The sequence below is a fragment of the Apis laboriosa genome, unplaced genomic scaffold (assembly GCF_014066325.1).
Source record: "Apis laboriosa isolate Shangri-la unplaced genomic scaffold, ASM1406632v1 scaffold50_cov145, whole genome shotgun sequence".
NCBI classification, from domain to species: Eukaryota; Metazoa; Arthropoda; class Insecta; order Hymenoptera; family Apidae; genus Apis; species Apis laboriosa.
In genome coordinates, this window is record NW_025223540.1 from 542,547 (window position 1) to 570,171 (window position 27,625).

At 31.9% G+C, this 27,625-nt stretch overlaps 1 protein-coding gene across 1 annotated transcript; it reads left to right on the plus strand.

Moving 5' to 3' along the window:
- LOC122717419 (transcriptional activator cubitus interruptus) lies at window positions 1–27,608 on the plus strand. Its single transcript, XM_043941460.1, has 11 exons — window positions 1–173; window positions 1,655–1,744; window positions 8,174–8,371; window positions 16,670–16,938; window positions 21,282–21,536; window positions 22,179–22,343; window positions 22,430–22,594; window positions 22,879–23,301; window positions 23,597–24,130; window positions 24,219–24,476; window positions 24,558–27,608. The coding sequence occupies exons 1-11, from the start codon at window positions 113–115 to the stop codon at window positions 26,013–26,015; spliced, it is 3,876 nt and encodes a 1,291-aa protein (XP_043797395.1). The 5' UTR covers window positions 1–112; the 3' UTR covers window positions 26,016–27,608.
- Window positions 27,609–27,625: the final 17 nt, after the last annotated feature.

Below are 27,625 nucleotides of genomic sequence, written 5' to 3' on the forward strand. Positions count from 1 at the left end.
GGGCGGAGGTGGCGGGGCAGCCGGCAACGGGACTTCCGGCGGTGATTTCCTACGCAGAAGTCACCCCCTCTCGGAGCATACGGCCCTGCATCCCGCCTACCGGCTCAACTACATGGACCACCTTTACCACCAGCTTCAGGCCTCCACGCACAGTCCCAACGCCTCGTTACACGGTAATTACCTTGGCTTGTACTTGTTTCGAGATAATTAGAACGATAGGAGGCCGGGTACGTCGCCTAATTTCGATCACGTCCATGTCGGGAGCTTGAAATTTATTCGCCGTCGAACATTCTGGCTATCGACCAAGGGGTTTCTTATTGTTGAAATGCATTTTTATGACTTTTTTTTTTCTTGATATTTGTATATCTCTTATAATATCGTTTTAAATATAATTTTTCTCGAAATTAAATATTTCAAGCATAGTGTATTCATAGTTGTTATCTGGACTGGATCGACCAAGGGGTTTCTTATTGTTGAAATGCAGTTTTATGACTTTTTTTTTCTTGATATTTGTATATCTCTTATAATATCGTTTTAAATATAATTTTTCTCGAAATTAAATATTTCAAGCATAGTGTATTCATAATTGTTATCTGGAAAAAATTTGAAAATTTGTTTATTCAACTCTGGATAATTTGAATTTTTGAATTTGTTCTTCTGTTCTGATTGTAATTTACTATTATTATTGATTTAAAATAAACCTGATTTATGTATAAGATAAAAAAATGTAATCATAATTTATTAATCTAATATTATTATAGTAATCTTTCAATTATACTTGATTAATTAGTTTACAGGATTTACAATCCACTAGTTCTTATTTAATACTTAATTATTAAACTCAATAATTGTACTCATAATAAAAAGTATTAATGAAAATCTTTTATTTTGTAATACAATGTTCAACAATTAGATTAATTATATTTATAAATAAATAACAATAATAATTGGATATGTAAAAATATTTTTTTTAAAAAAATATAGAAATCTTTAGATGTAAGATATTTTGTCAAATAACTTTTCAAAAATAATTAAAACTAACAAAAAAAAAACTTTCACAAAATATAATCAAATTTACCTTAATTTGTAATTTGTAATTTTATAAACTTGAAAAACTCTTAAAGAATTTTTTCAAGATAATTTTAATAATCTAATTCTAAAAATATTAATTTTTTAATTTTTTAAATATTAGATACACATATAAATTATAGATAATAATTTAAACAATGTCATAATATTATTAGTAACCTATAATATTATGAATAGTTCAAATTTCAATTCGAATTTTGAAAAGTTCAATTTTTTTTTTATGAACATATTTGACAAAATTAAATTTGCATATTTATTGATCATACAATTTTCTTTGTATAAAAAATTTTTGAATCTAACGATATTCAATCTTTCTTCAATTTCACCCTTTCATCGTTGTTTTTCCCCCGATAAAGGTAATAATAGAAGCAGAGTATACCATCCCTGTTATTAAACGCGGAGAAGCTAAGGAAGCTAAGGAGCCCGCATTTCCGCCGGAAGAATCTCTTTGAGGTCTTTGAATTCGTTAGACATGGCCCACGATACGGGATAGTATTATTTCCTGTTTGAAATGAAATTTGTTCCCTCTAGTCTAATCGTTTTTTTTTTTTTTTTTTCTTTTCAGGACTGGGTGGTTTGGGGCCCGAGTACCTTTTGCACGCCGCAGGACCAGCGAGCACCCTCGCTTCTTCAGAATTCCCCTTTTCCATTGACGGTGAGTCCTCAATTTTATATTAATAAAAAAACATCACTATTAAAAAAAAAAAAAAAAAGTCCTCTAAATTATCTTCTATCAAAATCAAAATACGGTTCGTGAACGAGTTTAATACAATGTGACAAGATTGATAAAATCACTGACATTCGACACCGCATTTTTAGTCTTCAAGGATCAAAAATTTCTCTCAACGTGTTCAAGCTTGAAACTTTGGTCGCTTCTGTAAAGAACCTATAACTTTATGGTCCTCGAATGACCTGTTCTATAAAAAATTTTTCTGCTACATTAACTTTTCTAGTACCGTATAAAAAACATGTTCAAAATTCCATTTCAAGAATCGCAAAGAACTATAATAATAATATTGGATGAGATAATAATCTCGATTTTATAAATACCAGAAAAAGTTAGTTTACTATGTGTCCATATATTCAGTTTTTCATATAAATTTTGTGCAATTATAATGTTATATTTTTTTTTATATATTTTTTGAAACGTTTACAATATTTACATGAATATATAAATTTCAAAATTTCATTAAAAATAAACAGTTTAATGATATATTTAGTTACAATAATTATTTAAAAGATATAATAATTAATTTTTTGAAAAGTTATTATATTCATATATATTCTTTGAAATAATTGAAAATATAGATTGTTTTTTAATTACAATTATTTAATCGATATTAATTTTTAAATTAATTTATATAAGAACAGAATATTAATTCAAAAAATGAATTTATCATTTAATAGTAATATATAAATCTTTAAAATTCATTTTACCAAGCTCATTTTACCAAATCAATAATAAAGATAAACTTGAATATTGAATATTGAAGATATTCAAATATAAATAAATTTATAAAAAGAAAAAGTAAATTAACAATAAAATTAGTTTATTATTTTACAAATAATAATAATAAGTAAATAAGTTTCAATCTTCTTCAATTTTTTTCTCAAAATGTCCAATCCAATTATTTTCCTTCTACTTGCACTTACTTCTATCACACCTTATTACTCATAACTTTATTACTTTACACCTTAAGCAAAATAAAAAATTAGCCGTTATCTTTTTCTAACAATAAAAGATCTCGTGATGCCTGACGTTTAACAAAGAACAAGAGTCAAGGATAAGTTTAAGTTTTAAGTTTAAAATTCTCGAGCCGATTCGACGAACGAAACGAGAAACTTTTTCGCCGGCTGGTTCGAGGACGACAAGTGAATCTAATGAAAGATCCTGATGCACGGTACCCGCGGCTAGCCGTAGGTGTAGCAGCAGCTAGCAGCAGGTAGGAGATCGACCGGTTAAGAGGCCGAGAGGCTAAAAGACGACTGAAAGGGTAAACGGGGCCTCGTTAGTCGCCACCGCCGCATAATTGAATCGACTCGGAGCGACACGACCTCATTAACACCTTAGCGCCTACCCTACAGGTTGTCTCACGTTTCTTCTTCCTCTGTTTCCTTCTCCTTTCGTTTCTTTCGTCCTCTCTGCTCCCTTTTACCGATCCTTTTTCGTTGAAACCTCGTTCGTGACGAAATTACCGATTCGATTTATTTGAATATCGAGCTATCTGTACGAAAAGTGAAAATTTCTTTATATATGTTTTTTTTTTCTTCTATCGTTAAAAAATTTCTTATGGGATAATATATTCAGAAACAATATTTGAATATTGAAGTATCTGAACAGAATGAGAATATTTCTTTTTACAATACATTTTACAAACATTTTAGTGGATTGTAAAATTTGAGGACATGTGTTGTTCCTTTGTTTTAAATATAGAGTTAATATGTGAGAATTGTAATTATCGTTCGTTTAAATTTTATTTTTCTCGAATTATTAGAAGCCTCTTTTATTTGTTGAAACAAAAACATTTAATATAAATATTTTGTAATCGAGCAGTCATCGTAAAGCGAATAAAAATGATTAAAAATCTATTGTAAAATAAAAATTATATAAACATTCCATTCCATTACAAAAAATTTTTTAATTTCTATAATTTTTCCAATTTCTTTATCAAAATTAAATCAGCTCAATAGAGAAAAAGAGCTTTTAAATAAATTTTATCCCTTTAAATTCCAGTTAAAATTCCCACGATTCTGTATTTTGAAACGAGCTGTAGCGTGGTAGCGTGCGCCAAGCAGAGTCGGACGAGCCGCGTCGATCGTAGTGGCCGATTGCACCAATTTACATGTCTCAATCCCATGTTAGTCTCTCGAAAGGGGATCCGAGGAGCAAGGGGGTGGAACGCAAGGAACGTGTAGAGTCCAGAGGGTCGTGGGTCACGAGGACGTTCGTCTCGGGACGAGGGAATCGTTCGCATATTCATTAAAGATCGAGGTTCCTCCGACGAGCGCTAACCAACCCCCTGAAACAGATAAGGCGATCGGTTTATTCTTCGCCTCCGAGGAAAGAAAAATGCGTCGAGAAAGTATCCTTGCTCCGGAGCAATTGATTAATCCTCCGTGATATTCGATTTTTTTCCATACGTGTATATATATATATATATATTTATTTATTTATTTATTTTGTAAATAAATATGTAATGTATATATATATATATTTTATAAATATAATTTTTATAATATTTTATTCCGTTTTATTCTATTTTTAAAAGGAATTAATAAATAATTATTTCATCAGGGAATCGATTAATTGAAAAGTAATTATTTGAGAGAAATCGGGTGAGAGTTGACTATTACTTAAAGAATTTATTACTAAAGAAGTCTATTAATATTTTAATGCAGATATAAATTTATGTTATTTCATAAATAGCAAAAAGATATAAAATAACAGTAAAAATATTATTAGACGTTAGCGAAGATTTTTCCTTAATTTAATAGCTATTTAAAAGCATAATACTATAAAACAAATTTTATTATTATTCATATGAGGAACTGAGAATCGTAGTGGCATAAATCACATGGAACATATTTTGAGAATATTTATATTTAGAAATTGTTATTTAAGAAAAGAATTTCTTTCTTTGTATATTTTTACATTGTCCGATTTCACTATTGAGATTTCACTTTAATACGCAATTAGAGTATATTGAAATAATTTATATTCCATTTCATATCGCTTGGATACATTCTTATAATTCTCCATTGAGTAAAATGACGAAAAATCATGTTGAAATTAGCTTGTATTTGATCGAACATCGGATGAAAAGTAACTGGTCAATTTTAATAATAAATATTCGCGGAAAATTAATAAGACGTATATTTAATAAACCAAATCATACAACAAAGATAAAATGAACATCATCAAAGTTTCTATTGAAAATAATAAAAACCGCAAATGCCTAGCGGCTAACCGGTGCGCTGTAAGAACAAAATTCGCCATCGTCACGGAACGAAACCGAGAAGCCTCGAACGAAGAAGAAGAAGAAGAAGAAGAAGAAGAAGAAGGAACAGGTAATGGAGGGAACGAGGTCGAACGACCTCGATCCAGCCACGAGACCGTCCACGAGGAACCTTAAACGTTTCAGTTCATGTGGAAAAACCGCACGACAGGTCCCCTTCCTTTCTTTCCTCCTCCTCTTTCTTCTCCTCTTCCTCTTCTTGATCATCGTAAATTTGATCAGTGCTCGAATTAATAACCGGGCCAGGGAATAAAAGGGCGCAAGAGAGGCGAGGAGCCCCAACCGCGAGTAACTTTATACCAGTTGTGCGCGAACGAGCGATCAACCGAGTGGAAACCGAGGAGAAGGAGCTGCTTCGAGCCTCCTCGTGCCTCTCTGTATCGCGTTGCCCGTTCGAGACGACACGACGAGATAGAGAAGCCCGGGAAGGAACACGCGGAGGCAGTTGAAACGGAGAAGAGGCACGATGGGAGAAGAAGAGGAGGAGAGGAAGAATGCTACGAAAAGCAGAGAAATTTTAGTAAGAGAATAAGGAAAATTAGGGAAAATTCAAGGTAGAGAGCGATAGAATTGGCGAATAAAGAGAACGAGAGAGAGGAGGAAATGATACAAAGTGATGGAATTGTTGAAAATTATGAACATATAAACATTTTAGAAAGGTGATGATAAAAAAAAAGCATTCGTAGAAATTTAAATGAAGAATTCGAGATTTAAAAAATCATGATTTTCAAAATCAAACAATACGATTTCTTGTGAATTTTTCAATCGCTGATGGAATATAATATGAGAGAGCAAGATGTTCGTGTTAAATTTGAAAATAAACTTGAAACAAAAACGTAAAATAAAAAAAGGAAAAAACTATATAATTAGAAAAATAAGAAGGAAAGAAAATGCAACTCGATAAAAGAAGAGCTTGAGAAAACTACGAACAAGTTGCAAAGGCGATAAAACAACGGTGTAATTAAGAAAATTCCGATAAAAGTTAGAAAAAGGAGCAGGGATTGGCGATGCAAGAAAAAGCGGTGTATCGAAAGGAGAAGAAGAAGGAGAAAGAAAGCAGGCGAAGAACCGCCACCACCGTATAACCAAACGATGCCCCGTACAAGCGAGCCGCCACCACGAGCTTAAGAAAGTGGTTTGTATATTACGTCGTTGGCCTGCGGTCGCAGGCAAATCGCCGCTAAAACGTTCTGGCCGCAGAATCAGGCTTTCCTTCTCCCTCCGATATTCTCCTTTTCCATCCTTACCCGACTTCTCTCCTTCACCTTCTCTGGTCAGTTCTGGATATCTACCTGGTTACGAGCGCGCGCACCGAAAGGCAAGACAATTTTAAAATCCACGCCGGAGAATATTCCTCCGAGGTAGTACGAGCCGCAAGAATTCGTAGCGCTTAATTGAACTGGTTTTGCAACGTCTTGACGGTTCGCATGGAAATTCGCACCGGTGAATCCGCGTTACGAATCGATCCTTCGATGCCTTCTTATATCGATATTTCAACGTTGTTTGATTTTTTTTTTTTTTTTTTCATCTCCATATTTATGCTGTTGAGAAAGCGAGATTCCAGAGAGAGTAAGCTGGGAGAGACTTTAATGCCCGGCAATGATCCTGAATATGATCGTCGCATTTCTCGCGTAAAATATTTGCTGCTGCTATTTTTTTACTTTCATATATTTACGACATTGTATCATGGATATGTATTTTTTTTTATATATTATAAATAAATATATTATATATTATAATAATTTTAATTTTTATTTGGATTCGTTAAGCCGTGAATGATTCGTATTAATTTCAATAGTTGTAATATTATTTTGAAAAAGAATCGTAGAATCTTTAAAACGCAATGTTTCCATTTTCTTCCAAATCGATGATATTTTATTCGAAATAATGTATATACTTTTTTTTTAATGATATTTCCATTGTTCAAAGCAGTATTAGAAATTTTCTTGCGGATCTCTGTTCAGGATTCGTCTTTTTCGTTATAATAATATTAAATATCGTTTAAATATCTTTTACAAATGGTTTCTAGCTTCAACAATTATCAAAGATATTTTTCAAAAAATATAATAACCGAAAAAGAATGGGCATATTGTCACAAGCAAATAACTTATCAAGAGCTTGCAAAATTTAATTTATAGAATTATAAATTACATTCCTCGTGATCTGATTATCAAGATGAGAGCAACACTAAAAAATTATTTTATGAACTTTTTAAACAAAATAGTAAAGAAAATGAATATTTAGAATATTGTTGGTAATTTGAAATATCGAGATATCTAAAAAAAACTTTATTAACATTGATGTTTATAAAAACTATAATTTTAATATTTCTAATTTAATTAATTAATTTGCAAAAAAAATAAAATAAAACGTTAATTTTTAAAAATTTTTCAGCAAGTACTCAATCATAATTAAAATATAGTTAAAACTTTAAAGTAAATTTAATTTATTTATTTTATAGTATTTTATAGTTTATATTTTATAGTTTTCATGTGAATTTTTCAAATATTCCAAGAATGTAAAATATAACACGATTTTCAGTTTCGATACTATATATTGCTGAAGATGAAGATAGAATATTTCAAGGATTTGTATTTAACGAAGATTTTAAGAAATAATCAATTGATTATGTTGTAACAATAGAGAATAAATTTCATAAAAGATTAGAAATCATTATTCCAAATTACACCTTTATCTTAATAAAATCTATATTTTCATAGTTAGTCATTCTTTAATTAAACCAAAGTTTCAAGTACGATATATATTTTCCATATATTATTCAAAAATTGAAATATAGTTTATTAATTTCTCTACAATTTCATGCCAGTTTTATTCCTTCCTTTTACAATAATTTTTTTATTCCTCCTAAACAAAATGATATCCCAAATATATAAACATTTCTTCCACATTGAAAAAGTTTTATTCATAAACAGTTAACAAATTAAACCCAATTCTATTATTAGAAAATTAATTTCAATCGAGATTCATCACTAAAATTATTCAATCCAATTCTAATTCGAAACTAATCGAAATAAAACTATATAACGAATGATACTTACAATTTTTAGTGTCAGCATCATCGAGGTTAGGAAGTCCAAGAGCGTCAGCGATCAGGGCGAGCCGGAAACGGGCGCTAAGCAGTTCTCCATACTCGGATCGTTTCGACATCGACAGCATGATCCGATTCAGTCCAAACAGTCTGGCCTCCATCGTGAACGGTTCCCGGAGCAGCAGCGCGAGCGGCAGTTACGGCCATCTTTCCGCCGGTAAGCGATCATTTACACAGTATCATTATTACCCAACCTGTCTTTACGTATTGAATTATATCCCGACAAGATTTACCGCATAATTAATTAAACGTTGACTCGAAACGAGCGAAGAGAATCGGTATCGAACGGTATATACGGTGTTCGAGTCCAACACGTTGAACTTAACGCGGTGCAATTGTGAATAATTATTACCAGTTGCTAGCCCCGATTACTCATTTCTCGGTTGTAAATTTTGGATCCGTGTGAAAACACCTGTGCCTAATTATTCACCTCTCTGGACGAGAAGAAAAGGGGGTTACGTTAGAGGTAGAGACGTTACGAGCGATTTTACACGGATAAATAAGCGGGTGAATCGCAAGAGGCGGGGAAAGGAGCAATTAAGAGATCACCCGCGCAGGCATTACGGGGCCCCGAAAACGTAAGTCACCGAGTGTTTACTCGGCGTATTTTCACCATGGTAACGTTGATTGATCGCCCGTAATTACTGGCGCTGGTTCATCGTCGATCGGTGCCTCGGCGTGGCTATAAACGTTTCGCGAGGGGTATGTATATGCGACACGTGAATTATACGCTTGTAATTACACGTGTAGCCGGGCAGCGCTCGGTTGTTAATGCGCGACTACCGCGTGACAACCGTATTTTCCGAGTTATTGCCAACGTTCTCGGAGACATGGAGCTTTCAAAGAAGTCGAACTTTTGTACGCTATGTGTTGGTCTTGTTTCGCAGTTATCGAGGGGCAGTAGAATTTGAAAATTTAGTATTTTGTCATTCTCGATTTTGAATTCGTTTCTATGGTTAATCGAGGATGAATGATGGACGTTGGATCCTTTTAAGATTATATTTCTTTCCTTTTTTTCATTAGACACAGATTAATAATGGAAGTATATATTTTTTGATATTCTTGTAAAATTAGTAAGATCAGTAATCAATCACAAGTGTCAGTTTACATAAGTTTTAATAACGAGTTGTACGTATAATTAAAATTAAAGAAATCTTGATTTTAATGAATATAAGAATTCATATTTTGAAGATGTGAATTTTTTTAACGCAGACGTAATTTTAATTATTTATTCTTAATAGTAGTAATAATTAAAAATATAATTTATTTAATTTGTCAATTTAATACAATATTAATGTTTGTTACATAATAATTAGTATCATTGCAAGCTTAAATTTTAAATAAATTAAAAAATTTTTTCCAACTTCTAACCTCAAAATTATTAATATCTCACTCGTATACATACACTTGCATATATTAACACTTAATATACAATAACTACAATCAATCACTACAAATATTTCTTTTCAAGAGAAAATTTTATTTATCCCAATTGTTAAACGAACTATAAAATCTTCCCCAATCCCTAATCTCAAAATTATCAATAACCTCTCATCTCGCTACCTCATACACGTACACTTCACTTGCATCGTTTTCGAACAGGGTAACGATTCTCACGAATCACCTTATAATATTACGAAAGCATTATTGCCGGGTGCACATCATTTACTCATCGCGTGGAGCGATATAACATTCGTCGTAAAACGTTGAATCGTCGGTTTCTCAGGAAAAGCCGGGCTTCTGGTCGGCCCGAATTACCATAATTACCTATACGAAACGAATAAAGTCATTGGTGGTTTGCATTGAGGAGGGCCTCGTCCTCGCAAGGATCAGGTCCTGACGTTTAAGGGCGTGCAGAAGGGGGAATCGAAGAGGCAGGGCAGGGGCATCGAATTAAGGTGGCGGTGCGCATGAAGCCATTATACGGCCGGGTGCACGAGGAATCGCGGCTCGTCCCACAAATCGGGGCCCGGACCTCCTTGCTCGCGAGTTAAGGGCAGCCGGTAATTTGCGATTAAATGAAGTAATTAACGGATTAAAATTCAAGCGACGCGCGTCGTTTGTCAGCCTGGCGTCGTACGATGCCTCGCAGGGCGCTGTCGCTCGTTGAAATACGCCATCGCGCGCTACCGATCGGCGATTCCTTTCCTTTTTTCTTGGTGGCATTCTTTCAGAAAGGAGGTTCGCGGAGAAAAAAGGCGCGTTTATAAACGCGTTGAGTCGCGAGGAAGAAGTAAGAATTCGTGGAATTTGCCTTTTAGTGGGAATTTTTTCGCGTAATGGAGATCTGTGTTCAATCTTTTAATTGAATGTCGTTTTCATCTTAACGATATGGGAGAAGTTTTCAATCTTTTAATTGAATGTCGTTTTCATCTTAACGATATGGGATAAGTTTGTGTTAAATTTTAGTATGATTGATATTAAATTGTTTTTTTTTTTTTAATTAGAAAAAAGATATATTTATATAGTATATATGTATGTATATATTTATTTTTACTTATTTTCATAAAATGATCTTTTATTGGAAAGAAATTAGTTAAATTGTATTTGACAAATTTTTAAATTTAATTTTTTTTTTTGAAATGAAATTTCAAGAAATTCTTAAAAATGTTAAAAAATGTTATGCTTTTCGACAGATTCGTTTTTGCATGAATAGAATCATCTTGCCACTTCAGCAACAGTTATGAAATATTCCGTTCAAAGTTATTATATTTATTTTTGATAAAGTGTATTTTAATTTCGAATTTATAAATATATAGAATGATCTATAAATGATTTTATTCTTTAGATTACATTTATGTATAGTAATAATGAAGAGAATTTTTTTACTGCTTGAAAAATTGTATTCTTATTATATATTATGTATATTGTAATATATGTATTATATATTGTAATATAATTATAATAAATAAAAAAGATTCTCTTAAATTAATAGATTCTTTTAAAAGTTCTTTTAAATTATTAAGGATATAAGTAATATAAATATATATAATATAAAGTATAATTAAATAATTATAATTTTATAATATATTTATTATTTTATAATTTATAAATATAATATGTCAGTTTGATGTTTATGTTAAAATATTTATTGCTGCTTGCAAATACCTGTTCAATAATTCTTGTACTTTCACTTAATCCATCGTAGACATAGGCGTTTTGAGGAATTTTCACATTACATTATTCTAAAATTAGTTTTTAAAATTATTTTAGAAATAATTTATTTTTCAAAGGACGCGAATATTTCATGAAGCATTTCATGAAAATATATTTCAGGAAAATATATTTGCAATTAAATGATTTATTTAACATTTCACAAAATAAATTATTTATTACTTAATTTCGATAAAAATAACTACTTTCTTAAAATATTTATATTATTATCGCTTTTGATTAACACTATTACACGCTTATTACTATTACTATTATATATATTATTCAATATATATTCTAAAAATTATTTTAACAACGAATTTTTCATTAGGAAATAAATTATTTCCTAATAAATTAATAAATTATTTCCTAAAATAGTCAATTTATTAACCTCAAATTGATCGAATAAAGGAAATATCAATTGAAATATATATTAATAATAAAATATTAAATATAATAAAAAGCTTTATTAAAAATCATTATTTTTAAATTATTATTTAAAATGAATTTTGTCCAGATTTCTATTCAGATCATCTGAAATATTATTTTATAATCTAACCTCAATTGAAATACGTTACTTTATTATGAAATAATAACTAACTTCACTTATTATTTTCAAATTACCATTTGAAATATAAATTTCGCCTAGCTATCGCAATATTTACTTTAACTATTCGATTTTGCAAAATATATTATCAGATATAAAATGCATTCGAGCGTTTGAAAATCTATTCTATACGGAATAGCGTTACCAATTAACAGTCAATCGTCGATGCAACGGTGCCACAATGCGTGCTTAGGCGATCGGTCACGCCCATGATTGTCTACGTTTCTAGGCGGTTCTTCATAAAAGCGAGCACGTTGCGTGAACACGGACTCTTAACGATTATCGGTGGTTCGTTATAAAACGATGATGAACATTGGTGGATGTTTCTCAACTCGATGACATTAATCAAATGAGACTTTCAGAGGATTCATAGTTTTAAGAAACGCTGACCGATGGCCATTTCTTGAGAAACTGTGCGGTTATCGAGTTAAACGTATCATTTAGTAATTACGCAACAGGTTTCCAAAAAATTGTAAACGACCGTCGAACACGAGGATGAAACAAGAATTTAATATATTTCTTTGCATCGTAAATTAATCATTGACACATGCCAATAAAGTGGATAAGGAGAATTGATAATGGATATGCAGATTGATCATTATATTCTTAGAAATTTGTAAATTTATATCGATTTTGTGGAAAAAAAATGTTCCAATGATTCTTTTCGTTTTCTTATTATATACAAATTATATTATTTTGAAATTTTTATGTTTTTATTTCGTAAAAAATGGCTTGACTATATGCATTGTATATTATATTAAAATAAATATAATATTTAATCACTTATAAAATTTGTTATATTTATTTAATTCTTCGTGAAAAATATGAGTCATTATATTGTATAATATAATATAATATAATATTGTATAATATAAAGTAAAATTTTATATTTGAATCTCTTGGAAGGAATTCTTCTTGATTTTTAAATATGACTTTTAAATATTTCATTCAGAACGAATTATTATATAATGAAATAGGGCTTTTAATAATATTCTAAAATTTTTTCAAATTTTTTTCATTCTTAAAAAATATTTCTATCGAAAGATTAATATACACAGTGTTGTAATAAGAATGATTAACTGTTTTTTTCCTTCATCTTTCTGAAATTTTTATTATTCTATTAATCAAACTGACTTGATTTATTTGCAAAATATAAATATATAAAATCATTTAAATAATCATTTTGTAAAAAATTATCAAGTTCTTTAATTATTCCATCAGACATGTAATTAAGTAAAAAAAAACTCTATAATTTATAAATGTAAATTGTAAATTCTTTAAAAAGATTAATTCGTAAAATTATTGTGCAAGAAATAATGTTTGCAAAAAAAAAACACAAACGTTATTAAAATTTAAAAAAAAGAACTGGATAAATATCATTTGAAAAATAAACATTTCTCAAATCTTTAATCACCAAAAAATCGAGCTTGCAAATAAATTTTTCTGAAATAAACAATTCATTTCTTTTTTTTTCTTATAATCGATAAATCGAAAAATTACAAGATTACAAACAGACAGAAAAACAATTTGTTCTGATATTTCGTATGCCAAGTTTATGTCTCATTCTTGGATGTATATAAAAGAAAAAAAACTCACGTTTTACGTATGAGACTGTAAAATGTTCATCGAGTTGTATATCTTGGGGCGCATTGATCGCGTCACGATTCGAATGGACATAAAACCGGAGGAACGCACTGAGACGCACGCCTACGATGCTTTATTCAAGAACACTATAATTTTATCGAATTGATGGTAAATCGTAATGGTAACCGGTTGTCTACTCGTACACCGAACGATAATCGCTTAATCACCGATGATTCGTTCGATGTCGATGCCGATGATTGTGTGCAAAAAATTTCATAAAACGCGAATCCCGACGTCGTTGAATGGGAATGCGTTGGAAAATTTCTTCAATTTACGATCCGTTGCATTGTCGTTGGAGACATCGATACATTGAATACAGACGATTTTCTGATCGTCTGTGTTTTCTTTTGTATTCAACAAATTATTTTAAGTTCGAAGTTAAGAATGAACATTGTGTTGACGCAACATTTTTAACTTTCTTTTTTTTTGATTAATTTACGTTATTTAGTTCTGCTCCTTTCATTGCGATTATGAAAGGAAAATCTAAAAATTATTATATATCATATATTGTAAAATTTGTTTTGTATTCTTTTTATCTAGAATTTAATTTTTTATTAAATTAATGTTTTCCTTGATTCTGTTTTAAGAATTTTTACAGTTTTGTAAATCTTATGAATCATATCTATAAAATTCATTACTCTATTGCTTAGGAAATTTAATTTTTTCGAAATAAATTTTTCTTTTATCAATGAATAGAATATTATAGTAGCACGAAATACAATAAATTAATTAAGAATAGATTGAATCTAATTTTCAAAATGAGATATAACAATTGTAAAATCCGTATAAAAATTATTTTGCGACATAATTATCCTATTAGTTTCGAAAAAATTAAAGTATTAACTTTCAATTAAAATTGGCAAGATCGACCATTTTATATATAATTACTTTATTTTCTCATAATGAATCAAAATGTCGGAAAATTTAATGAAAAATTCGATCACGATTTAATATCGAAAATAGCTTCTGTTCGACACATGTTGATCATATGTAAATATTGGAAGATTTAATTTATAGAACAACGATATGGAGTCTGTCAATCGAAAGGTTCCGATTAGAAGGAAGCATGATCGTCAGGCCTGTCACGTAACGTACCGACATCGCCATATCGAATGACAACGCTAATTTAGCCAGTAGCAATTGAACGAACTCAATGGCAACTGTGTATCGTATCGTTAATATTTCATCGTGTATCGATTAAATCGCCACTTTATTCAATTATATCGTATATACGGCTTTAAAATTCGACAACATCGGATATGCAATTCAGATCATCGACGTTGCACGAGTAAATCAGATGATAAACTGGAAGATCGTAACATGGCAGATGCAGATGTTTGGTGCAGATGTCGTTGCGGTTTCTTGTCACTTCATCATTTATATTTCATGTTTATGGTGATTATGCAATGCACAAGAACTAACTATTCCGATATTATATGTTTAATATGAAAATTATGAAACACATAACTAAAAGTTTGAAAGATTAAATAAACTATTTAAAGTCAGAAATGTAATATTTTTATTAGCAATGGTAATCAAATTGTAAAATAAAAGAAAAAGCATCGAATTACAAAATTGTTATGAAACGTGTTTTCATAATTAAATTTTTATATTTCTTAATCTCTTATAAATGTACAATCTCGCTATTGGAAATGTGCAATAGGGAAAAATCAAACGAGCGATTTAAAGTGAAAGATATACAAGCTGTGCGTAAAAATTTTATAATTAATTTTATATTTCATCACTGGAAATGAGAACGTAATCCATCACACACCAGCGAAACTTCTATCGAATTAACGACCGACTGTCAAAATTTCCTCCACTCAAGATATCAATATTTGAAATTAATACTCGTGTATCAACGCGCCCCATCTGAAAATCGCAACGACACATCTCGACACAACGCATTTCTCTCATTTACACCAGCTTTAAAGCTATCAAATCGTACGATGCCTCATCGCTCATCTGTACCAACACAACCAACATAACCGACGAACTTCATTATATACCGCGAATCCCCGGGTAACGAGAAAAGATAATACTCAATTCCATTGGTACGCGACGTCCACCCGGTGTTTTATAAATGTCTCTCTTAAAGTACACGTTTATCGAACCGCGTGTCATGTCCTATCATTTTCCGTCCCCGTGTCGGGGAGAAGGAACGGCAAACAACGCAGGTAACACGGCCCACACGATCACACGTACACACAACCTTATGGTTTCGTAAGAGTGGCTCGCAGCATTGAAATGCAAGCTTGGCCTACGTGCCGGAAGTCCGGCGTGGCGTGTCCCGACTATCAAGAGAATGGACGCGGTCTCGATTTCGATCTCTCGATCGATTATCCCTCGGTGTATCGCCACCCTCGTCCACCGGGATTCGCGTTAATTGTTAAACCTAACAACGATATACGCGCAGGGATTGGCGTATATCGGCTCGTGAAATCAGTTCTGTTCGCACGAATAATTCCATGTTAACTTTTCCCCCCCTGTCGGCGTTGTAACGGTATCGGCTTTCGGCTTTCTACAACGGTCAGCTTGATTTCCTCGTAATTAATTATCGTGAAAGCGCGCTCCGGGCATAAGAGGAACGTATGCAACGTTTGATACGATAAGATACACGAGTCGGTTGGTTGGTGTTGCGTTCGGATTTTATTCGAGATGTTAATTGGGAGTGACGAGTTAAGTCGTCAAAAGGATTATTCGTGTTTCTTGATGTTGTTTCGTTAAGCTGGATGCTCATGGGCTTTATCGTTATCATATGCATTGTATGAATGTTTAAGTTAAAAATTCTTGAAATTAATTTTTTTTTATTTCTGATTGATTTTTATTTTTATTTATTATTTTTATTTATTATTTAAATTCTGTTTAGAAGTATTCTTGTTAGATTTTGATAAAAAATAAAAAAAAGAGGATAGAAAATATACGAGTAAAAATAAATCTTTTCTGAAATAAAATATTAATTTTATTTTATAAATACATGTTACTATTATTTTTTATATATTTTATCTCTTATGCACATGTTATTAATTTTTTAAATTATTTTTCTTACAGCAATGAGCCCAGCTTTGGGAATGCATCCGGGAATGGCGCCTCATTTGCAACAACTTCAGGCGCATCTTTTGAGGAGTGCAGCGGCCGCAGCGCTTCTACCCCATGCTCATCCCCTGCAACCCCCTGCACCACCTCCACCACCACCTCACCCACACCCTCATGCCCATGGATTATCGCCGCATTCGCAGTTGTACCCAGGCGTGCCACCCCATTCTACAGCCTCAGCAACCCTTGGACCTCACGGGGGAGGATTGCCGCCCAAAACTGAGGTAAGAAAAGAATTTTACGATTTTTAATATTAATCTCGATATTAATTAAATCAATTCTGATATTTTCCAGTTTTCAAATAAAATCGTAATCTTATTCACCTTATTCTTAAGAAAAATGAATTATTTAAATATAAATTAATTTTATCTAATATAATTTGAAATAAAAATAAATAACTTAGTTAGTAATTAATTACTGATATATTTCTCATATTTGAACAGTAATTATTTACTATTTTTAGAATAAAAAAAATTATTCAAATTAACCAAATTCCTTAGATTTATATAAATAAAGCATAATTCTAATATCTTTTAAGAATACTATAATAATCTAAATATAATCTTAATTATTTTAGAAATTATGAATTTTTACAATTATTATTATCCTATAATTTACGAGAATAAATAATTCTTATCAATATTTGATCAATACATTTTTCATATTACTTTAATCTTTAAAAAAAAAATCATATCTATTCCCATATAAAATGATTCAATATCTCAGGCTCATGTAATTGTCAGGTCATCATCAAACAACATAGGTGTTTGTTCAATTATTCTTATACAAAAACAATTCCTATAAAACTAATCGACTATTTCGACTTCTTCTGAGGGAAGCCCACTGTCCAAGTGACGCTCGTAGGGCCCTCGAGGGATCTCGAAGACTTCTCAGCTTCATCCTCGCGGCACGCAAGGGAGGGAGCAAAGGGGGAGAAAGAGAAAAAGATTGGGTTACCCTCGCATGGTCCTCGGGTTACAAGCAATCTCGCGCACATTATTTCGCCAGATTCCACCCCCGTCCACCTGACCATCGTCCTTTATCTTCTTCCTCCTCCTCTTCCCCTTCTCCCTCTTCTCCACCTCCCTCTCCACTCCTAGGATTCTCCTCTTCTTCTCGATAATCGCGGTCCACGTGTATCACGAGCCTCTTTGTTAGACTCTCTGTTCCATTATGGCGGCCTCCTCGAATCTAAGTTTCTAGCCGGCATTCTGTTTCTCCTGTTTGCTCCGATTTATTTACATCCGTGGCGGCATTTTCATTTTCTACACGACACGCCGCGTGTCCGCACGCTGTAAACTTTCATGATCCTGATTGCATCGACTCGCGTTTCTCTCTCGTTCCGACGCTGCGCTCCGGGTTCTCACACAGAGAGGTGATCGATGGATTTATAGGCGCCTCGTAATCGAGAGCTTCTTCCCCCTTATTTCGCGCAGATTAAGTCTGATGGATGGCCTGGAAACGCCACTTTCAGAAACGTGAGTCCTCGTTTCGCGATATCTTTATGCTTTATGTTAGATATAAAATAAATCTATTTTATAGTCGAGTGTTATATTGGATACGAAAATTTGTTATTTTAGATATAAATATTGGTACACTCTTGAATAACGCAATAGACAAATTTTGAGTTATATTTAAGTCTTTATGGCATTTTGACAAGAAGGAAATTTCATTTTTAAATAGTGGAATATGTATATTCATCTTTAATCTTTTTTTGAATATCGAATAAAATCAACTTTTTTTTACAAGAATTAACGAAAAAGGAAATAGTTTGCGATCTCGAATTGGATTAATAAATAAAAAGTTGAGTAAAAATTTATCCTGAAACTGTGATAGCAAAAATGCAATAAGAAATTTTTAATAACAAATATGCGATAAATATTGAATTTGAATATATTGAAATATAAATATGGATGAATATAGAGATTTCGTTGTATATTAATTTTAATATGATATGCCATTCAAATGAAATATAATAAACTTTTAGACTAGAATTAAAAAATAGATTTTTGATAAATGATTTAAAAAATTAAATAATTAATTAAATTAATAATAATAATTAAATTAAATAAGTGATTAAAAAATTGTATTAAATAGTGAAACGATATCAAAATTAAAATGTAAAAATTTAAAATTCAAATTTTAGAAAATCGATATTTATTGCTTTTATTCCGATTTTCTATTTTCTCATTTTAATCTTTACACTGAGTTTCTTATCCTGTATATAGATGAAAGATTGTTGGTTTAACATGAGCTACTGCTGCTACTGTTTACTATAAACACATATGTTTTATTGTATTCATCGATGTGGATGCGATAAATTTCTCGATTGGACAACTTAATTGAAGAAAATTCCAGTAAAGCATTCACGCGTTTCTCGGCCCACAAGCAATATAGCAACGATGGCGTATCGAAAGTTCCTTGAAAGTGTTAATGATCTCTATCTACGTTCTAATATATCTTCCTTGGGCTACCAGAAAGTGCTAAAAGTTTTCTCCCGAAACGTTTGCCTAATACCTTCCTAACCTTGAAACTAGTTTCATCCGAATCTTTCCTGTTAATTTTGATATTGCCGATTGTCAAATTGAAAAAAACTTGCAGAATTCCATAGATCCATCGTCAGAATATCGCACAGTAATAGAAAAATATTAGGTTAAAAAGGATGTTCTTGCGGTTTTTAACTATTAAATTTAAATGCACATATCTTAGCTCAAACAAAACTTTATTAATCAAAAAGACCATTGCAATCAATGCACTTTTGCCAATGATTTTACCAAACAAGTTTTGTTATTCCAGTCCGAATAAAATTCTGGAGTCCTGGAATTGGAATAGGAAAATTATTCGAATTTTTCTTTTTATTCATTATGTTTTCAACAGAAAAATGAGAAATCAGAAAAACTAATTTGAAGATAAAATTAATATCACATTTTCACAGAGCGAAAAATGCACTTTAAAATTATATTAGTAATGCAGTTTAACATCAACTTAATCAAAAATAGAGCATTTAAAATCAAAATAACAAAAATCAAAAGAACTTTCTTTCCAATCTAATATTAAGATTAAGAATAAAAATTAGAAATTAACTTTTGCCTTTTAAATTATATCTATTTTAAGATTTATTTATTAGATTCATATTATCGATTTATATTTTTTTATGATTTATAATACATAATTCAACTTAAAATTTTTAAGACAGTTCATGTTTGCTTTAAAATAGGCAAAAATTACAATGAAAAATAGAAAGGAATATCATTAAACTTGATATCTCATATCTATAATCCACCAAAAAAAAAAAAAAATATTAAAATATAATAATTTTATAAATATAAAAAATAAATATTAAAAATTATATATATTATATATATTATAAAAATTAAATATTAAAATTCTAATAATTTTCCAAACACAATTAACAACATTCTAAAATATATATATACTACATTCTAAAATATATATACCTGCAATATGTTGAAAAAAGAGATTCTAACAATATTTTCTCAAAATTCCTTCATATCGTTTCAAACATCCTGCAACAAAACTTCTTTCATGCCAATTCAAACACCCTCTTGTTCCCTTTACATTATTAAATCCTCGAACCACTGTTCAACCGTCCTTTCCATTTCGCTTCCAATTTAACGCGAGGTACAAACCGCAACGTGGGCGGAGATATTCAGAACTACGTCTGTATCATAACGCAGAGGCGCAACCACCGGTTTACCAGGGCAAGCAAATCGATCGATCGGCAATGTTGGTACGTGATAATTGCGAGATCGCGTGCAGATCGTGTGTCACGAGGCGCTTCCAGCACCGATATCTCTTGAAAGCCGTTTCAGAAAATCGTTGGTCTAGTGTCAAAGATCGCCGGATACCTACCTTCTGAATTCCTCGGGCGATCTAATTAGCATCGGTTATCGGTGGCTACCGACTCGATCGTAATTGCTCGCACGGTGTGAATTGGGCCTTGATATATGTACACGGGGCGTGATTAATCTTTTTTACCCCGTGACGCGAGAAATTATAGTGAATTTTACTCGATTTAACATTGGCGTGTAATTGTCGTGTTAAAAGTGAGAAACGTGTGTTTAACATTGGACGAAATCCAAGCAAATTAGATTGACGCGGAATTATATTTAATCATTCGTGCGATTTTGTATCGCTAATTAAATCTAATTTTGTTTCTGATTAAATATCGATTTGAATTAAATTCTTCATATTTTTTGGATTTACGTTTAGATGCAGTATACTTTTATTTATTTATATTTTTCGAAGTACTTTATATATTTATATAAGATATAATACATAATATATTTAAATAGATGTAAATTAAATAAATATAATCATTTAATTGGATTAAAAATATCGATATAATAATGTTATTAATATGAACAATTGTTTATTCATTTTCATCATTTTTAAATCGTGTTTCCTTTATTCCTTGACATGCACCGAATTCTCCGCACGATTTTTTCGTGTACCCATCTATCACGTAAAAACGGAATTGGTCGATTTCTGAAAGTGGATAATGGAAAGAGGGATTGGTAATCATCTGTTATTATCGCGATTGCAGAGCGCTGAATCGTGCAGAAAAGCGTCGGAATCGACGACCAGGTCGGTGACGGCCGAGGCGGATACATCTTCGAGGAGAACTTCGACCAAGGTGAAAAGGGAACCTGCGACGACCACGACGAACGCCACGACGACCACTGCGCCACCGACCCATCCCCAAGGGCTCAGCCCCAGCGAAGATCTCCGAGACGAGCCAGGTGACTTTATCGAGACGAATTGTCACTGGAGAGATTGTGGTCTTGAATTTCCAACTCAGGTTAGAATTTCAAATTTTTATATCGTTCTTTAATTTATAGCATTTAATTACATTTCACAATTATTTTTAATCTGAATCACAATTTTTATTCCTATTGATTTATATTGAATTACTTTTAATATCTATTTATAATTCAATTATATTTTCATATTTTTATAAATATTAATTCATCTTTCATCTTTAATCAATATATTAAATATTTTATAAATAAAAATAAGAAAGAAATGTTATTAAATTTGTTTATAAAAATTCAAAATAAAAGAAACAAATATTAAATGGTTGCAAGAGAATACTAAATATTATTTATTTCAAAATAAAAATTTAAATATTTTAAGAGATTCTTGTAAATATTTTATCTTAAATTTTATAAAATTTATCTTATATAAGAAATTTTATTATGCGATTATATTCTCTTCGTCTTTCATATGATGTTTTACAAAATATCTCTTACTAATTTTTCGACATAATAATACTTTTTTATAAAAAATAACGAACTGTATTAATTAAACAATTTTTTATAAAAATATTCTTTCTTAGAGATATTTTATCGTACATAAATAAAACTAACATTCTGTACATACGAAATTAAATTATAACTTATATATTATAAAATCTAAAAAACATGATTGTATCTATTTATAGGATGATTTAGTGAAACACATTAACAATGATCACATACATGCAAACAAAAAGAGTTTCGTTTGTGGCTGGGAGGAATGTTCAAGAGAGGAAAAACCATTCAAGGCACAATATATGTTGGTAGTGCATATGAGAAGACACACTGGAGAAAAACCTCATAAGTGTACAGTGAGTATATTAAACTTTAAACTTAAAATCTGTAATGTACGAGTTAAACGAATTTAATATCGATATTATAAATTTTGAAATTGCAGTTCGAAGGATGTTTCAAGGCATATTCTCGTTTGGAAAATCTAAAGACGCATCTCAGATCCCACACTGGAGAAAAACCATACACTTGTGAATATCCTGGTTGCAGCAAAGCGTTTAGTAACGCCAGTGATCGTGCCAAACATCAAAATAGAACTCATTCCAACGAGGTATATAATTATTAAATATAAAAAATTAAATCTAAATCCCTTGAAAATTCAATAACAGTCATTTTTCTATCTATTATATGATAATATTCAAAAACGAAGATTTTTTATAATTATAAAATATAATTTATTTATAATTCTATAATTAATTTCTGATAAAAATGAATTTTATATAATTTCATTATATATAAATAAACTTCTTTAAATAGTCTTTTAGTGTGATTATAGTATAGTCAAAACATTCCTATTTAACATTAACATTAATTATATTTAAACATGATTTGCAGAAACCATATGTCTGTAAAGCTCCAGGCTGCACGAAGAGGTATACCGATCCATCATCCCTGAGGAAACACGTAAAGACTGTACATGGTGCAGAATTCTACGCCAATAAAAAGCATAAAGGAGGCGGTGGAGATGGCGGAGGAAGTGACGAAGCAGGTGCAGGTGGTCACAGTCCTAGCAGAAGCGAGGATCTTCATCCGAAGACGCCTAGTTTGTCTAGCCCTAGCGTAAAATCTGAAAGCGAAGCTAACAGTCCACCTAGCATGATGCAACAGCAAGGTAGCCCATTGGTTGGTGGTTGCAACGATGAAGTTGCTGGTGTAGGTACATTAACTGGCGATGGCGTGGCTTTGGCCGAGGAACCTTGGAATGAGGAACCTGATGATTTGGACATTGCCGATCTGCCAGTTGCTCTTCGTGCCATGGTAGGTTTCATACGGTAGGACATTTGATTTATCGATACATTATCGACATAAAATATTGAAACATGACAATTATTTTCCCTCAAAAAATATAATAAAGGAATCATCTTAAAAAAATTAATAATAAATAATATCCAGAAAAATTAATATCATAAGTATAATACTTATAAAAATAAATAAACATATAAATCATTATAAATTATATTAATATCTACAATATAAAATATAAAATATATTAATATCTACAACAAAAAAATTATATTAAATTATATTAAATTGTCTATTTCTAATTCCATAGGTTGGAGGAATGGAGTCGCAACAGCAGCAACAACCTCCTCCTCCCGCCTCAAGAAATCGTTTGAAAGGCAGATTGAATGCTAAAGGCATGCCAAACCTGCCTGTCAGCGTATCCAGTATGAGAGGTACACGTGGTATGGGTCCTCAAGGCAATATTGGCGATTTGAACAGGAGGATTACTGACTTGAAGATGGAGGGTGGTGGTTCTGCTCGTCAAACGAGCCTATCCGATCTACAACTCAGGTTACAACCTCTGAGCGAGCCACGAAGGGACAGCAACAGTACAGTGAGCACTTATTACGGTAGTATGAAATCCACGGATTTCGGTAGCAGAAGAAGTAGCCAAGCTAGTGGGGTCAGTGCTGTTAGAATGGGTCAGACTGGACCTGGCAGCTTCTACGATCCAATTAGTCCTGGAACTTCAAGAAGAAGTAGTCAGATGAGCACCACTTCTGGTAGAATGAATCCACCCAATCTTCAAGGACCTTACTCTACGAGCAATCTTGTTGTTCAAACGCAGAACATGTCTCTCCAAGTTAGTAGATAGATATTCTGTTCCATTTTTTTTTGTTGATTATAATGTTTATTAATAACGCAAAATATTTAACATCTGATGAATTTAGGGAATCCAGGGTATGCCAGGAGATTGGAACGGTCCAAGTGGTCATTGCACTCAACCATCCGGTGATCGTCGTATGTCAGAACCTACAAGAGGTCATCAGACCCAAAGAAATTCACCGCCTGTACCACCTAGGCCAAGATCAGCTCAACTTCCAGAGCATCATCCTAATCAAGAGGTTATTCTGGATGAGGTTGGAGAAGGCGAAATGGTGGAGAATAAATTGGTAATTCCTGATGAAATGATGCAGTATTTGAATCAAGTATGTTTTTTTTTCTCACAGATTTTGTCAATCGATTTTCATGAATATTAAAATTTATTAATTTGTTCCTTTTTTCTTTAGGTTCAAGCAGGCGGAACTCAAGTCAATTGTCGCAGTCCTCTACCTATTTGTCAATCACCAATTTGCACCAATCCTTTGCATTATCAACGTCAAATACAGCCTACATGCAACTACAACCAATCTCATCAGCAAACTTGTTATCCACCATCACAATCTGCTCAACCTTGCACAAATTATCAAAATACCTCGCCATCACCTTATAATCAATGCCCTAGTTCTCGACCTCCTCAATCTAATTCGCAATACTGTCCTCCACCAACTTATCCATCGCAACCAAATGGTGGACAAGTCCTTAGCCCAGCAGCAGGTCAAGTCATGTCACCAGGATCTCATTACTCTCCCAGTCACATTAGCGACCAACCTCTAACATCACCAGCAGCTGGTGCTTTAGCACCTCAACACCCTCCACAAAATCTTCCACAAAATTCTGCTCAACTAACCAGGAACTGTCCTCAGAACCATATGCATCATGGCTATTATCCCAATTATAATTGCCAAGGACAGATAAACGCAAACTGTACTGGAAATCCGAATGGCCAAGTGAACCATCATACGAATTCCGCATGTGCTCCATCCAATCACAGCGCTATCACCCAACAACAATGCGTGCAGATGCGTTCAGCTGGCAATTGTCAGCAATTATCTTCGCATTGTACCCAACAACCAGTTATACCCAATCAGACAACCATGAGCCATCCTAATACACAGTGTGGTCAAGTTGCCAATCAATGTACCAGGCCAATAGTAACACCCAATGGTCAGATGCCTAATTTACACCCTGTCCAACAGACCACAGTGTCTAACCAATGCGCTCAGATGTCGCCGCATTGTTCTCAATTAAATATGAACAATCAGGCCAAACCAATTGCCAACATGACCAATCTCCAGGGTTGTCAACAACAGGTTCAACAACCAACTACTCCTTGTCTACAAATGGCCAATTGTGCTCATCCCAACAGCGGTCATCGACCAATTACAGACAATACTCTATCGAAGAGAACGTCACCACAGTTGTGCTCTGCTCAACAAACCAATTGCAGGATGCAACAGCAGCAACATACCTGTACGCATAATTGTCAAGCTCGAACTAATAATCCACCGAATCACCAATATAATTGTAATTGTCAATGGGGTTACGATCAGTGTTATCACGAGCAAACCGGTTCTGCTATGCCAGAAATTCAATGTAGAGACATCAGTCAATCTCAGCAAGGATCTCCCATAAAGCCTCCTCAAGGAATGAGACAGGATTCGTACAGAAGGACATTGGAATATGTGCAACAATGCAGAAATTGGTCTGGAAACGCTCAGACTCATGAGACAAACGTTTCTAGTTCCACTCATCCGATGTCGTTGCCGCAACCATTGCCATCTAGCGCCAATATGGTAGTGAACGACATGACCTCGTCTCTGAGCTCGTTGCTCGAGGAGAATAGATACTTACAGATGATTCAATGAATCTAAATCATGATATAAATATAGAAATATATATGTAGATATATTTTCTATATATAAATATATATAAATAGATATATTTTCTATTGCAACTTTTTTTATACTATCGTTTAATAAGCGCGAGGAATACATCGATTCAAACTTTTGTATTTTTGATAAAGACTAGAGAATTTCTTCTGTCCCTTCGTTTTTCGAAGAAATGAAATGTATTTTGTATTTGTTGAGCACCAATCGGCAATAGGTCACTTAAATTAATTACTATATATTATATAATCGTAGATTATAAATTTATGAATGGATGATATTCTCGGTGATTAATTAACGATTAATTAATATCAATCAAAGTGATTACAAGAAAGTTCAAATATGTTTTTTTTTTTTTTTGTTAATGTCGTTTGTAGTTTTTTTGTACAAAATTCACTTCACAAGTGCCTTATGGACGAATTAAGCTAAACGTATGAATGTGCAAAATTTTATTAATTTATTATTTTTGGATAATCATATTTAACATGTTTATCGTCTAAAATTCTTTGAAGCGAAATTTTTAAGAAATTATAGATTTATAAGACTAGTGAAAGCACTACGCTTACGCGCGAGATCTTGTTTGAATCGAGAGCTTGTTTGGACAGCACAATAAAAATAATAAAAATAATATACATATATTGCGTGAGAAATTGCGAGATATTTTTCGATATCTTTGTATAGTATTTTTATATCACCTTTTCAAAACGTGCCAACACATGTTTTTATCAAATCATCCTAATTATATCTCTTAATTTTACGACGAGTGGTGTACCAACGTGATACAACGATGTAATACTTAATATCTAAATATTACACTAAATATTTTTTGTACATGGTGACGCAATTTGCTATGAATAAGATTAAAGATTAAAAGCAAAACGTAGACGGCCAATATTAGGATATAAACTCTGTAGATAAATCATAGTGATGTAAGAGATTATTAATTAATGCTCATGGACGATGTGCATGATAATTATCATTTCGTGAGAACGTATCAAATATGTGTGTGTATGTGTACGTATTCTTGCGTATGTGTGACTTTCATAATTAAATTGGGGATGTTTGTGCAAATTTATATTTTTTACAAAAATAATTAAAGAAAATCTAGAAAGAAATGTATCATTACTTAGTGCCTTGATTTCGTTATTTTGTATATTTTTGCATATCGTATATATTTTATAAATTTTTGTATAAACATCCTCAATTTATTCATTAAAATCATTGTAAAGAAAATAAATCGTAAGATAGTTGAGAAAGCATTTTTAGATTATTACATGTTCGGTTTGATCGACCGAAACGATCTTAGAGTCTCTTTAATTTTTATAAAATATCGTGTGCCTTTCGTAATCGTCATTTATCGTTGGACGATAAAAAAAGTTGACAAGTGCGTAGAGAAGTCTTAAAAAACTTAGCGTACCTAATGCTGTTTCACAATTTCCTTTTTTTTTTTCTGTTATACAAACGATTTTGTACGAATTTTATTATATCCACGAAGTGCGAGGAGCATTGTGAATATTATACATATCTATCATATACATATAGCGTAGTGATTCAAATATGCGAATGGAAAGAGTAAGTTTTAGACCCTG